This window comes from Myotis daubentonii, chromosome 17 (assembly GCF_963259705.1).
Source record: "Myotis daubentonii chromosome 17, mMyoDau2.1, whole genome shotgun sequence".
NCBI lineage: Eukaryota > Metazoa > Chordata > Mammalia > Chiroptera > Vespertilionidae > Myotis > Myotis daubentonii.
This window is the reverse complement of record NC_081856.1, coordinates 7,392,799-7,408,262: the sequence shown is the minus strand read 5'-3', so window position 1 is coordinate 7,408,262 and position 15,464 is coordinate 7,392,799. Positions and strand designations below refer to the sequence as shown.

The following is a 15,464-nucleotide window of genomic DNA, read 5'->3' as shown; positions in this document are numbered from 1 at the left end:
CATATAAACTTAGGGAGAAATCCAGAGGAGAAGGGAGACTCAAATTCTGAGGGGGAAAAAAGTGGACGAAGCAAGGTACTATGGAGGTGATAGGAAATAGAATTGGCAGCATGCTTCCGAAAGAAAGAGGTAGTTTGTCTAGGAAAGAGAGACTAGTGACCCCGGAGAAATGTGTTGGAGAGAGGAAGAGATTTAAGAGAATTTGCAACAGATGTCCTGAATCTTCTCAGAAAAGGAAGATCTAAGTCATCTCTTAAGGCAGGTAGTGTCTGGTTGTGTGGACAGAAAGGGTTTGGAATCCTTCCCACGAAGACAAGCATAAGCAAGAGTCAACTAGAGGTGAACAAAAGAATTTCCCAACAACTCAGAGTGTTTACTAATAATAGTGTCACAAGTTTCTAGTTGAGCCAATTGGCACAATTTTGTGACTTTTTCTGGTAACACCAGCTACCCAGTAATAAGATCAGAGGAAAGGCACCTTGCTGTTTTCCCAGGTGAGACTTAGGAAGGTTGAGGTCACAGAGGGACTTCTTTTTTTAAATCCTCACCCAAGGATATATTTTGATTGATTTTTAGAGAGAGGGGGAGGGAGGAGAAAGAAAAGCAACAATTCGAGAGAAAAATATCAATAGGTTGCCTCCCATACACACCACAACCAGGGAACAAACCCGCAACCTAGTATGTGCCCTGAGTAGGAATTGAACCTGCAAACTTGGTGTATGGGATGATGCTCCAATCAACTGAGCCACCTGGCCAGGGCCAGAGGGACTTCTTGGTGCTAATTAGAAGCTACATGAGATGTTGGGCAATTGATCCAGCCTGGAGCTAGAGGAAACTAAAATAAAAGGAGTTAAAATAATTAAAGATATGACCTAATTCACTAAGAGTAAGAGGAAAAGAAAACGAATAGGTGGTTATGGTCACAGAAGGGGAATTCCAAATTCAAGATTTTAAAAATGAGGTATTGAATGATCATTGTTTTTACAACTTCATGTGCGGTGCCATAATGAGCATGCCATCTAGCTGTCTCCCTTTCCTTAGGAGAAAATGGAAGGCCATGAGGTTGAGTGAGTTTCCAAAAGTCACTCCATGACCCAGGGGAAGAACCAGGACTAATTTTAAATAAAATTATAACAACTATTAAAGCATATTCCCACAAAAAAGAATAGTGAATATAGTCGAGGGAATGGAAACCAGTGTTATCCATAACACAGTCTCAGTAAAGCATGTAGTAAACACATAGTTCTTATTTCAAAATTGTATTATACTATTCCTCCTGCTCTCCTGTTCCAGCTTCCCCTTAAAGAAGAGAGAATATGAAGTTTTCTGCAGGTTGAATTAGCAGCTCCCTCCATGTGCATTGGGAGAAGAACTCAGCCTGCAGGAATGGGCTGCCAACCTCAGTTGCACTTGAATGGCATCAAGTCATTTCAGAGCGACAGGGTGTATGTCCATGACGCATGGGATTCACTATGTTTGTGTCCTCCCCAATTACTATGTTTTGAAAACATTCCTTTCTCTTGATTAGTGCTATGAGTATTTAATCTTAAACTATAGTACAATGTAACTGGTACTATAGGAGTGAAGAAAATTGTGCTATTTTAAAGTTCTGTTTAAACAAGTTAACCTAACAGAAATTCATTATTTCACCTTAGTATATATGCCTCTTTTGACCTCCAGGGAAGGATATAAATTTAAACATAGAAAAAGAAATTAAAGATTTGCAGTTGGTGTTTTTGTTAACACACATATCTCATTTTACCTTGAAAATATTTTTCTTCATTATGTCTTTCATTTTCTTTATTGTTGAAAGTATTACTGATGGCCCCTTTGTTTTTTGTTTTTGTTTTTCTATTGACCACCTTCTCCCCACATACTCCTCTCCCAGCCTTCACCAACTTATTGTCTGTGTTCATGGGCTATGCATATATCCAGGTAAGTTCCCTGGTTATTTGCTGCCCTCAACCGCCCACCCTTCTCTTCCCTTCCCTCTGAGATTTGACAGTCTGTTCCATGCTTCTATGTCTCTGGATCTATTTTGTCCATCAGTTTATTTTGTTCATTACATTCCACATATGAGTGAGATCATGTGATACTTATCTTTCTCTGACTGGCTTATTTTGCTTAGCACAATATTCTCCAGGTCCATCCATGTTATCTCAAAGGGTAAGAGATCCTTCTTTTATATAGCTGCATAGTATTCCATTCTGTAAATGTACCAAAGCTTTCCCCCCCACTCATTTACTGATGAGCACTTGTGCTGCTATGAACATAGGGGTGCATACGTTCTTTCTAATCGGTGTTTTGGGTTTCTTACGATATAGTCCTAGAAGTGGGATTGCTGGGCCAAATGGCAGTTCCATTTTTAATGTTTTGAGGAAACTCCATCCTTTTTTCCACAGTAGCTGCACCAGTCTGCACTCCCACCAGCAGACTGCTACAAGAGATGTCTGAGAGGTTGCTGCCTATGGTTTCTTCTAAGATTTTTATGGTTTCACTTTTAGATCTTTTATTATGTTGAGTTTATTCTTGGGTATGGTGTAAGTTGGTGGTCTAGTTTCATTTTTTTTTTTTGCATGTATCTGTTCAGTTTTTCCAACACTATTTATTAAAGAGACTGTCTTGACTCCATTGTATGCTCTTGCCTCCTTTGTCAAATATTAATTGAGCATAATGGTGTGGGTCAATTTCTGGGGTCTCTGTTCTGTTCTTGTGCCAGTACCAGGTAGTTTTGAGAACAGTGGCTTTGCAGTATTACTTGATATCTGGTATTGTGATCCCTCCAACTTTGTTCTTCTTTCTAAAGATTGCTGCGACTATCTTCATATACATTTTTGGAGAGTTTGTTCTAGGTATGTGAAATGTGCTGTTGAAATTTCATTTTATTTATTTTATTTTTATTAAAGGTAATTTGTTTATTATTTTAAAAAATATTTTTTATTGCTTTCAGAGAAGGGAGAGGAAGAGAGATAGATAGAAATATCAATGATGAGAGAGAATCACTGATTGGCTGCCTCCTGCATGCCCCCCACTGGGGAGCAAGCCCACAACCTGAGCATGTGCCCTAAACCGGGATCGAACCTGGGACCCTTCAGTCTACAGGCCAATGCTCTAGCCACTGAGCCAAATCGGCTAGGGCGCCATTGATATTTTAATAGGAATTGCATTGACTCTAGAGTGCTTTGGTTATTACAGACATTTTAATGATGTTGATTCTACCAATCCATGAACATGGTATATTCTTCCACTTGTTTATATCTTCTTCTATCTCTTTTCTCAACATCCTGTAGTTTTCTGAGAACAAATCTTTTTACCTCTTGGTTAAGTTTATTCCTAAGTATCTTATTTTTTGTTGCAATGGTAAATGGTATTATTATTTTTGTTTAGTTTCTCATTCTGAGAGTTCATTATTGGTATATAAAGATACCACTGATTTCTGGGTGTTAATTCTGTATCCTGCTATGTTGCTGAATTCATTTATTAAATCTAGTGGTTTTTTAATGGAGCCTTTAGGGTTTTCTATGTACAGTATCATGTGATCTGTGAATAATGATAGTTTTAATTCCTCCTTTCCGATTTGGATGCCTTTTATGTATTCTTCATTGTGGCTAAGACTTCCAGAACTATGTGGAGTAAGGGTGGTGAAATCGGACATCCCTGTCTTGTTCCTGTTCTTAGGGGAAATGTTTTTAGTTTTTGCCCATTGTATGATGTTGGCTGTAGGTTTGTCATATATGGCTTTAATTTTGTTGAGGTATGATTGCTTTATTCCCACTTCGCTGAGAGTTTTTATCAAAAATAGGTGTTGGATTTTGTCTAATGCTTTTTCTGCATCAGTTGATATGATCACATGGTTTTTGTCTTCTAATCTATTTATGTGATGTATCACATTTATTTGTTTGCAAATATTGTATCAGCCTTGCATCCCTGGGCTAAATCCCACTTGGTCATGGTGTATGATTTTTTAATGTATAGCTGGATCCAGTTTGCTAATATTTTGTTGAGGATTTTAGCATCTATGTTCATCAGGGATATTGGCCTACAATTCTCTTTCTTAGTAATGTCTTTATCTGGTTTGGATTAGGATAATGCTGGCCTCATAAAAATAATTTGGAAGTGTTCTTTCTTCTTGAATTTTTTTTTTGTAATAGTTTGAGGAGGATAGGTGTTAGTTCTTCTTTGAATGTTTTGTAAAACTCCCCTGTGAAGCCATCCAGACCAGGGCTTTTGTTTGCTGGGAGATTTTTAATTACTGCTTCAATTTTATCAGTAGTTATTGGCCTATTCAGTTTCTGTTTCTTCCTGTTTGAATTTTGGAAGATTGTATTTTTCTAGGAATATGTCCGTTTCATCCAGGTTGTCCAGTTTATTGGAGTATAGTCGTTCAGAATATTTTTTTATAATCCTTTGCATTTCTGTGAGGTCAGTTGTTACTTCACCTGTGTTATTTCCGATTTTGTTTATTTGGGTCCTCTGTCTTTGTTTGTCGATGAGTCTGCCTAGAGGTTCATCCATCTTGTTTGATGAACCAGCCCTGGGTTTTGTTCTTTTGTAGTTCAGTAAGTTGTAGGGTTAGGTAGCTTATTAAAAGTTTTGCTTGTTTTTTGGAGGTTGGCCTGTGATGCTATGAACTTCCCTCTCAGAACTGCTTTCACTGTGTCCGGTAGATTTGGGGTTGTTGTGTGTTAATTTTTATTTGTTTCCAGGATGTTTTTTATTTCTTTCTTGATCTCTGTGGTGACCCATTCATTGTTTAATAACATGCTTTAGCCTCCACGTGTGAATGTTCCTGAGTGTTTCTAATTTCATGCCATTGTGATCTGAGAAGATGCTTGATATGATTTCAATCTTCTTGAACTTGTAGAAACTTGTTTTATGTCCTAACATGTAGAATATCTTTGAAAATATCCCATGTGCACTTGAGAAGAATGTATATTGTGTAGCTTTAGGGTGAAATGTTCTGAAAATGTTGATTAATTTCACCTGATCTAGTGTTTCATTTAAGATCACTGGTTCCTTGTTTATTTTTGTCTAGATGTATCCAGTGATTTCAGTAGAGTATTAAAGTCCCCTAATATTATTGTATTGCTGTCAATCTCTCCCTTCAAATCCTCCAGAAATTTTAAAATATATTTGGATACTCCTGTATTGGGTACATATATGTTTACCAGGGTTATATTATCTTGTTGTGTTGATCCTTTTACTATTGTGAAGTATCCTTCATAATCTCTTATTATGGCTTTCACTTTGAAGTCTATTTTGTCAGATATGAGTATTGCCTTTCCAACTTTTTTTTCATTTTCATTTGCCTGGAAATTTTTTTTCATCTCTTCACTTTCATTCTCTGTGAGTCCTTTTTCTGAGGCGGGTCTCTTGTAGACAGTACATATATGGGTCATGTTTTCTTAACCATTCAGCTACAGTATGTCTTTTGATTGGCGCATTTAAGCCACTTACATTTAAGGTTATTATTGATAGATACTTATTTGTTGCCATTCTTTTCATTATGTCTTTCATTAAGGATGTGCATCACCAAGTTTGTTCTGGAAAATTCGCTTTGACATCTTTGTAAAGCTGAAATTTTATTTCAAAGATTCAGTCAAGGAAGATTGTTATTTCTCTCAAGCAATGGCTTCCCTAGGGGCCACATGGGAACTGTCCTTCCTCACTGGGGGCAGTATTTGATTCCTGACATTGTTTAGAATTGCTGGTTCATGCTGATGATAAAAAGAAAACTGAATTTTGCTCAGTTTTATTATTGTTCTTAGACTTTCTGCAGACGAGGCACTACCTTACTTACTACCTCTAGGATGGAAAACTTCCACCTCTCCCCAGCCCCCTCGCCTTGGTATACAACTGACCTCAAGTTCTCTTCTCTGGAGTTGAAGGCTGACTAAAATGGCATTAGAGAAGAATTTTATGATCTAAACCAAGTGGCCACTATCTATGGCTTGCAAACCAGTTCTGGCCCTATGCTTATTTTTGTAAATACAGTTTGTTTATTATATTTGTTTGACATTTTATCTTCGACTGCTTTTGCACAACCACAGAGTTGATTAGCTGGGACAGAGACCGTTTGTCCCTGAAAGCCTAATGTATTTACTATCAGGCCCTTTGCAAAAACATTCCCTGACCCTTGATCCAGAAGCAAAGCATTGCTTGCTTTGTGGCCATGTAAGCAAAACAGTTATTTCACATTCCTATTATAGGGCCATAATTTACCAAGTGTCTTGCAACATTATATTACCTGCTAATTTATGTGTGTGTGATTTTGTTTTTGTTTTTTAGTTCCTGCTATGTGGATATTTGTTAGCAATGACTGATGTGGAAACTACATATGCAGATTTTATTGCTTCGGGAAGAACAGGTAGAAGAAATGCAATACATGATATCCTGGTTTCCTCTGCAAGTGGTAACAGCAATGAATTAGCCTTGAAATTAGCAGGACTTGATATTAACAAGGCAGGTGAGTTGTTTGATACGCATCTCTCTATGAACATAGAATGTCAGCATTTCACCAAGTCGGATTAAGGCATGACAATCCATCTTCAAAAGTAGTCTATAGAGTTATAAACAGTCTAACGCAGGATAAAAGTCAGGGACTGATCTCTTATTCCCACTCCATTTTCAATGACTTCTCTTTACAGGGTTTCTCACTCAAATGCTCTACAATAATAACAACTATATACTGGCAAACAAAATATCACTAGCTAAGAATTATAATTCTTGAGTATTTCAGCTTCTTTTAGTTTATACTCAACAATATTGCTATCCCATGTTTACCTTAACTTGTGAACAATCACCTATTTAGCCATTTATAGCATTGTGTTAAACCTAGAGAATTGTCCCCAGAAACTCTAGAAAAGTCACCTAGGAAGTCCCAAACACCATGGGGGTCAAATTCTTCATCTTGTATTTATGCAACAAGTTTTATCTTTAAATATTTTACTCCCTTGCACCTGCCCTAGTCTGACTTCATTCCTTTGTTTACCAAGAACTTCTCCTTTTTATCAAGTTCTTGTCGCATGCTAATCCACACATCTTAGTTCTAGGACATCTGCACATCTTGGGCATTTAGTCATTGCTTCATGATGAAAGTAGTGTATGAGAATGATGTATAATGTTCTTGGGACCTCTTTACAACGGAATTACTTTTTAATGTAAAAGAACTACTTTTAATTTCCCTGAAGTATGGTATATGGTGAGATGTTTTGTGTGTACTTATTAAGACTACAGGATAATTCACTTTTCAGCATTTCCACCTAAAGAATGGACCAGCCCGCTTACCTCTAACCATTTGAATTATGATAGCAAACTCTTAGCAAACATTGTTATAATTTACATGATTGCAACATCCCCAGATATTTTGTCCATGAAGTCATATTGGTTGCTTAGCAATGAACTACCACAAGCAAATATACGTATCTTTGAATAAAAGATTGCCTACAGCTTGCCCTCAGGTGAAGTGACCTATATGGAGAGAAAGCATAGTTTAATTTCAGAGTTTGCAGCATCTCTAGCTGGAGTTGCTGCGGAGGGTGCAGTGAGGAGGGTGGTTTTATTGGGGTTCTGTGCGTGTTCTCCAAGGGCAGGTCGAGCCATCACTGCTGTGTGACAAGAGACTGGCCAGCCGGCATAATGTCCTTTCATCTGCCACGGTTGCTTTTAATGTAAAGTAATGAAACCTCTGAGAATTCAGCTGGGGTTATCATCAAGTGCTATAAATGATGTAAAATGCATAAAAAAGTCTTAAATTAAGAAAGTTAGGAATAAAAAGGGAAGCTTCCTCCCCACTTCCGATTTTGGCCTAAAGAACTTGTGATTTCTGGCCCCCATAAGCCTTCTAAAAATGAGCTCCAGGACCTGGGTGTGAGATTTCCTAGTTACTTACCAAAGGCGCACGAGATCACTAACCACTGTGAAAATGCAGTTATTGTTTTATTTTTGAGCCAGGCTGTACCAAGGTCACAGATTCAGAATTAGCCAGCCCACTTAAGCTATTTTCTTGATGGATAATTAATTACCAAGAAAACACACTTTTCCTACGAGGAGTTCAGACTTCGGGAATATTTCTTAAATTCCCAGTGTGATATGCCTAGGCCGAGAGCGGGTAAGTATCAGCGGTGGCTTTTATTTTGCCTCATCCTGTGTTCCGTTGTCTCTTACAGAAGGTGAAAAGGATGCACAGCGGAGTTCGACAGAACAGAGTGGGGAAGCTGAGGGGGAAGCAGCCAAACCCCAAAGCTAACAACACCCCACGTTGATCTTCCTCGGCCTGACGATGTCTCAGGTCTCCGGGCCTGGCTGGAATGCATTTGTGTCCACGAGGGACAAGGGGAGAAAGGAAATGGCTGTGCCGCCCAGCAGGAATCTGCTCGCTGTCCCGTTAGACATGGGGGCAGAGGCTCTGGCCGCAGACAGACCTTTCTCCACCTCTGTCCTTAGCAATGGCTGAAGTCACGTGGCTTGTGTCTGGATGTCACCTTGTACGGATCCGTGCACTTGACCACATGACGAAATGCTTGTAGACGGTAGCAGCAACCTACGTGATGATTCTCCCCGTAGCATCTGGCCCCTCACAGTGTCAGAGGATTTAATTGTGTCTAATTGCAAAGGGTTGGTTGATCCCAGAGTTTAAGTGTCTCTGGCCCAAGTATTCACCCAGTAAGAGAACTACCCAGAAAGCACTGTTTTTAGCATCTTGTGTCCGTGTGTTCCTGCTGTGTGACTTACACTGTTTTGTATTGTATAATATAGATGCTCGGCACTGCCCCCTTCTTTGATTGCTCATGAAAAACAAAAACAATGTATGTTACTGTGAATTTTTATACCACTCATTTTTATAAGGGCTGCCTTCTTTTCTTCTCCATAGTGTGGTGGTGTATACAGGATAGAGCACACTTCCTTTTTAAAATTAGTCTTTCCCCTTGATTCACGGCTGAGGAATCGACAAAGACTAACAGATTTATCAGGACGCCTTTGCTTTTATCAGGCCAGAATTTGGAAATATCCATTAATGTGAATATTACCTGAATTCAGTTTGTTTGGTGTCTGCACAGACCAGAATTCAATCTGCAAACTTTGTTTTATTCCCAAGTGCAGAACTTTCCCCAACTAATACTTTTATTTATAATTATGAGGATTTTGGAGAACGAGGAAGGTGGGAAAGAGAAGCCAGGATAATACTAACAACTGGAAATGTTTTATTCTTATGGAATCCAATTTCTCACAGTGCTGTATGCTACTGTTCAAATATTGAAGACAGCTCATCTCCAGGGAGATGAGAAAGATGGAGAAAATGATCTCCTTGCAATTACGTGGACACCAATCACAAAAGTAAAGCCCTCGTGTTGTGTTTTTCTTGTCTTTTCTCAGCCCTATCAGATCCAGATGTTATTATGCACTTTTTAATGTTTCTAAACTTTTACTAATAACTAGTGTGAATTGCATTCTGATATAATCATCATCATCATCATTAGAAGCTAACAAAATCCTCATTAATACTGTTGATGGCCTCAGCTATGTTTTGACATCATGGTTCTTATTTAGAAAGTTTCTGTGAGCAGTGTAATCCCTCTGGTCAGTATTAGGAAGTCATTTGTCAGTGGTAATAAATAAGGACCCAGTACTATGCCATTGGCTCATGAGTTACTGGACAACAGGGAGACCTTTTATGATAAAGAGCCCACTTAACCGTCCTCGAGGTCTCAGTACAGTCCCCTATGAAGAGGGCTAAACAGCATTTCAACAGGTAACTCTATGGATATACCAGGAACTCAGCCTTCCTTTGTATTTGCAAGCAGGATGAAAGGTTAAGCCTGTCCTTACCCCCTACCCTCACCCCCTAACAGTACTTTTCAAAGGAGAGGGATAAAGGCATCGGTATTGTTTGGTCCTCAATCACAGATTCCTAGAAAAAATGTTAATAGTGTGAATCACTCAGAAAATAGAACAATGAGCTTCCAGAGGACTTTCTTCTATCTAAACCATTAGGGTCCAAAATGTCCTCTTAAAATTCAAACAAACCTACCTGTGAATGGACTTAAGTGGGAAAGAGGCTATTTTAGACAGTCATTGGTAGTCCATTTAAAACACCCAACCCATAAAACCCCCTTTTCAATATCCTCATTTACTATCCTCCTAGTTTTCTTGTGACCCTAGGTTAGGTTCTCTTCACCCCTCAAGTTGTGGGATTCCACACTGATTTTGTGTGATTTTGTAAAGTGTAGGACTAGTGCTGAGTATTTATGGAGGGTTGATATTCCTATGTGATACACTATGATTAATGCATGTGGTGTCCTGCCTGTCTTTGAATATATAATAGTGCTAAACCGTGAAGTCATATGGAGCTTTTGAATTATTTTGACCTCTTACTGCTACTTTGTCTGCTGTATTCAAACCCAGAGGCATACCCAAGATGAAAGATAAAAATCCACTTTCCAATACATCTCCTTTACTCATGTTACTCAGCAAAAGTTCACAGTATCTTCCAGATTTTATTATAATATCTTTGATGTGCAAGTTAATAATACACAAGGAACTGCATTTTTAAGGAGAGAAGGAAAGGGTAGTAAACGAAGGCACTGGTTGATAATACACAGTGAATGCCCATTAACTAACCAACATGCTTCCCAGCACATATTCTCCCATTTAGTCCTCAAACAATTCAATTTAAGAGGTAGTGTTATCCCATTTCACAGATTAGCAAAATAAGGGGGAATGAGATATAACTTTTCAAAGCTTAAGAGGCTATAAATGATGAGATTTAGATCTGCACCTATCTTTGTCTGTCTAGAAGGAGCTTTCTCCTGCACAGTCATAAAACAAAGCCAGGCATGGACGTTAGAGATGGGCGAGTTGACCTCCACATGTTAGAAAAGGAAACCGAGTTCCAGGAAGGGGAACTGTTTTCCTCAAGGTGACCTATGTAATGACAGAGATGTGTCTAAATCATGGAAAGTGTACTTTTTAAAGAAAGAAATTCAATTAGCATTTATTTTTGTGTGTGTTATACTTCCCGAAAGTTATTTTTCTGGCATGTAGTCTATAAATTTAGCACGGGTCACATATTTTTTATGTCCCATGCTACCCATTTGGTTTACCTAGAAATATGACAATTTCAGTTTTTCGATTCATTTGCAACAAGTGTGAACTTACTAAATTCAACTTTTATCGATTGTGAGCCTCCTATGCCAGCATGTAGTTATCATAATTCATTGACATATTTTACCAATAGATAACAGGTATCCTTCGATTTGGGGGCAATGCCCCAAGAGCTGCACATGGCAGTGCCCTACCCTCGAGTCTTCCTCAGACCCAGTGGAAATGCATCGTTTTAGAGCTGGAATGACACTGCTATTTCTCTTCAGAGAAGCAATAAAAGGTCAAGAAATGTAACTAACTGCCTGCGGATAGCAATGCTTTGTGACACCTGTAGTAACAGGGAGAAAATGTATAGTCATTGAGTGAAAACAGGAAAGGATCTATGATTTATGGTGTCTCCATAGGCCCTCAATTGTACTTTAATTACAAGTGGCAGCCTCTGAAGTCATTTGTGAGCTTGTATGACTTTTGTATTTAGCAATGTTGCATGCTCACATAATTGCTATTAAAAGTAATACATTTTTCTGAAACGTACAGCCTGCAAAGAGTATTTATTGAACGCACACACGCCAGGTGCTTGAGAAAGTGCCGAGGGTGATAAAGGAGAAATACAAGCCTCAGCCATCCTGTGGTGGACACACCCCCATTCCAGCCGCACCCTTTCCCGGCCTTTACTGCAATTATTTTTGACTCCATTCCACCAAGGGAGCCTGCTTCCTGGATTTATCATCTACCAGAGCCAACTCTTACATCCTCAGCCCCAACATCACTCCTGTGATTCTTACTTGCTCATCTGCAGGCAGTAATTTAATAACAGAAGAAAGTCGGGTGTTTACCAGAATCTCCTGAAAGTTTTTACAACACTCCCTCCTCCACCAGCCCACCTGTGGATTCATTCACTCACAACACTCTCTTCCCTTGAACGCAGTCCTATGCAACTTTGCTATCTCTCCTCCCACCCTCACTCCCAGCAACTTGAGAACCAGAGATCTAGAAGAAGTTCAAGTTTCCCAGATGCACCTGCCCTGTTCACTCCACCGAAAAGCTGTAAAATACAGTGCTCGCAGACACCCAGGGCCTTACTATATGAGAAGTAAAGTCTTGGCGTAGAGGAGCAAAGAGAATTTATCTTTTATCTTGCTGTTGCTCTCTTTTCATCATTTTCCCCACACGCAGGCAGTAAAGGCTGAGCAGAGACTAAAGTGGGATGGACTCTGGAGAAAGCCAGCATCACACAGCACTCAGCCTGAGTCCAGGGGAAGTCTGGAGCCAAACAAGGCAGATATAACTGTAGATCTTTCAGTTCATCTTACTGAGGGCACAGGATAAAACACTACATAGGGCCGTGGGGCAAACTGCAACAGTGCGGCGAGTCTGCACCCGCTCCAGTGTCTCTTCTCTTGTATATATTTTTGCATCTGTCTGGTCCCGGACATGGGGATTTGGGATCCTGGCCAGCTCTCATCGTTAAGCCAAAATGAACAAAACTATCTGACTACAACTGTGTAACTGTGGGCGCATCCCATATCCTGCCTAAGATTTAAAACCTCACCTGAGGTTTTAAAATCCTATTTTCTTTCTGACCTTAGTGGTTCTGTTAATTATCCTTTACACTTCACTGACTTTGCCCTTTTCCACAAATATACTCAGGTTCTCAAGTTCCCCTCTTTCCGTCACCACTTATATTTCTCAAAATAGTAACCTATGCGTTCTGCCTTCATGCTTCTCCTCCTTATTTCTTATCTTTCTGCATTTTGACTTCCAATTAAAATGTTCTCATTACGAACGACATCTGCGGTAACTCCCAGACTCTCAGTAATTGTCATTGATGCCCTGGCCACTGTGGAAATGAAAAAGAGATGATGGTACAGAGGACTCAAGCTTCACCTAAAACAAAATTTAATGATTTTATCATTTTAATTGATAGCTGCGTGACTGGATAGAGCTAAATAACAAAGTCTTCTTAAGGAAGGAATCTACATGTCCCAAGAAAAAATCCATTTGCTCTTCCATCAAAAGTGGATGTGTCCCCTGCCTTTGCCCACATGCTCCCCATGGTAGGTGGCTACAGCCTCAGATCTTGCGGTGCCCATCTCTTCATGGGGCGGTTGCCATGTGTACAGGCTCGAACCTGGATGCCGGGCATCTAAAGATGGGCCCGTTCTCTCCTGGTGTTTTTGAGTTCTGTGTTCTATTGAATTCTGGGATAACTGCCAGTGACACATCACTAGTTCCTCTCAACAGCAGCCACGTACAAGCAAAAACACCCAACTTCCCTGGCCCCAGTCCCACTCCAGTTCTCTGAATGAGATCTAAACAAGCATAGCAATCCCAATGGCCCAATATATTAGAGCGTTTATATACATTTACTAGCCTACCCTGTGGCTTGTAATTCTGTTCACCACGGGACCTTTTTTGAGATGCTTCATTTGCCTTCCTATTGTTTCCCTCCCCTCCCCCAGATAAGTTTGTTGTTGTTCCTTTCTCTTGGGCAGTTTCCCACTCTTCTTGACTAGGTCCTCCTTGCCTACCTCCCCACTAACTACTGTGGTTCCTTCCCTGGGGTTCCATTCTTATTTCTATTCCTCAATCCCACTCTTCAGATGACCTCTTCCACTCCAACACCATCGGTCACCCTATTTACATGATCAATTCACATCTTCATCTCCAACCCAAAGCTCACTTCTGACCATCTGACTTACTAGATAGATCAACATGGATTTCCCAAAATTATCTTAGTATTAAATATTCTGACACTAAATCCAGTAAACGATGCCATTCTTCATATGTGCTTCTTCATATGCTACAGGGTTCATATAACGGCAGCACTGCTTTCCCAGCAACCTCAACTCAACATTCTGAGTTTTCTTAACTCTTCTTCCTCCACTTTTTTTTTAGTCCATCAATTCTAAGTCTTAGCTACTTCTTGAAACAGCCCACTTCTTCTTGTCTACACGTCAAACTTTTAAATCATCACTTAGCTAATATAATACAATGGCCTGCTCGCCAGGGCCTACCTCATCGGGCACACTTTCTATCTGTCTTGCAACCAGATGTATCTTTCTAACGCATAAGTGATGGTTTCACTCCTCTATTGAAAAAAAATCCTTCAATTTAGCCAGACAAAATTTTTTAATATAAGTGTCACATTTTATATTTATGTAACTTTGTGCTCTGTGTTAGCTATTTTCCTGTTCATAAGATCTTCATGCTTATTGGCAAATTCTTATTGATCCTTTTAGAATATGGTTTACCTTTTTCTTTGGAGCCTTTCTGAATTATATTCCCACTCCCAAGTCCTACCCTAAGAAATTAGCTGTTCTATACTCCTTGCTCCCCTAATATTTGCTAATCACAACTATTTGTTTACATGTGTGTTTCTCCAACTTAGAATAAGCTTTTTGTATCTTTATTGTCTATTAATACTCAATAAATATTTGTAAATGAATGCCTGTCCAACTGAAGCTCACAATATAGCTACGAGACAGAAATCACACACAAATTAAGAGAAAATGCAATTCAGAGATAAAGTTGATAGTTGAAAATAGTGAAGACTGTATAATATTGCACTATGAAAGGCAACTTGATTTCTATCACTCTTTTATAGTTTATGCCATAGAGTCATTATTTTTAAATTTGATTCTCAAATTGTATGCTGCATGTTTCACATACACACAGAGATTTGATATGACTTATATTGATGAGATGTCCAGTAGGATAATGTATAAATAAATGAGCCGGTCAATGCAAGCCTGATAAAGGTATTTCTTAGCATTCCGTAGTGTGAATTCCCTTCAGTTTGCTGGACTTGAAAACAGCTAAAAGAAGGAGATTGTATCTTAGTCCCCTGGCCTAATTAACACATTAGCCAGACAAGAAGATTGTGGAGACTTTTTTGAACAAGAGGACAGTGGAGTTACTAAGAATATGCATTACAGAAATACACCCTAATTTACTTTAATAGCCTAAAGAAATGGGAGTTCTGATAGAATATGATGAACCTCAAAATGGCAGGAATCCATGGGGAAAATAATATGAAGAGACTAAGAAATATATTTTTCTATACTCAAGAAAGGATGCTAACATATGTGTATAGAACCTGAAAATCTTTGTCCTGAATATTGCATCTATAGGAAAACACAAAAAATAGTGGCCATGGAAATAACACTGGAAATCTAACAGGACTAAAGAAGCATTGTGTGCATTATGACTCTGAAACTAAGAAATAAGAATGTTCAAGTTCATGATGAAGGTTCTCCCAATAGAACACAAGTTTGCACTTGGGCTTGCGTGAGTCACTGTACACATTTCATTGAGTAGGACGATATGACTATTATGACTTTTTACTCAGATGATTCCCA

At 39.1% G+C, this 15,464-nt stretch overlaps 1 protein-coding gene across 2 annotated transcripts in view; it reads left to right on the top strand.

Moving 5' to 3' along the window:
- PKIA (cAMP-dependent protein kinase inhibitor alpha) overlaps positions 1–14,551 on the top strand; it is a 28,292-nt gene extending 13,741 nt beyond the window's left edge. For both annotated transcript variants that reach the window (XM_059672691.1, XM_059672690.1), the window contains exons 2-3: positions 6,289–6,466; positions 8,169–14,551. In XM_059672691.1, the coding sequence (XP_059528674.1) occupies positions 6,316–6,466; positions 8,169–8,248 (231 nt within the window). In that variant the 5' untranslated portion in view covers positions 6,289–6,315 and the 3' untranslated portion in view covers positions 8,249–14,551. The remainder of the gene's footprint in view (positions 1–6,288; positions 6,467–8,168) is intronic.
- Positions 14,552–15,464: the final 913 nt, after the last annotated feature.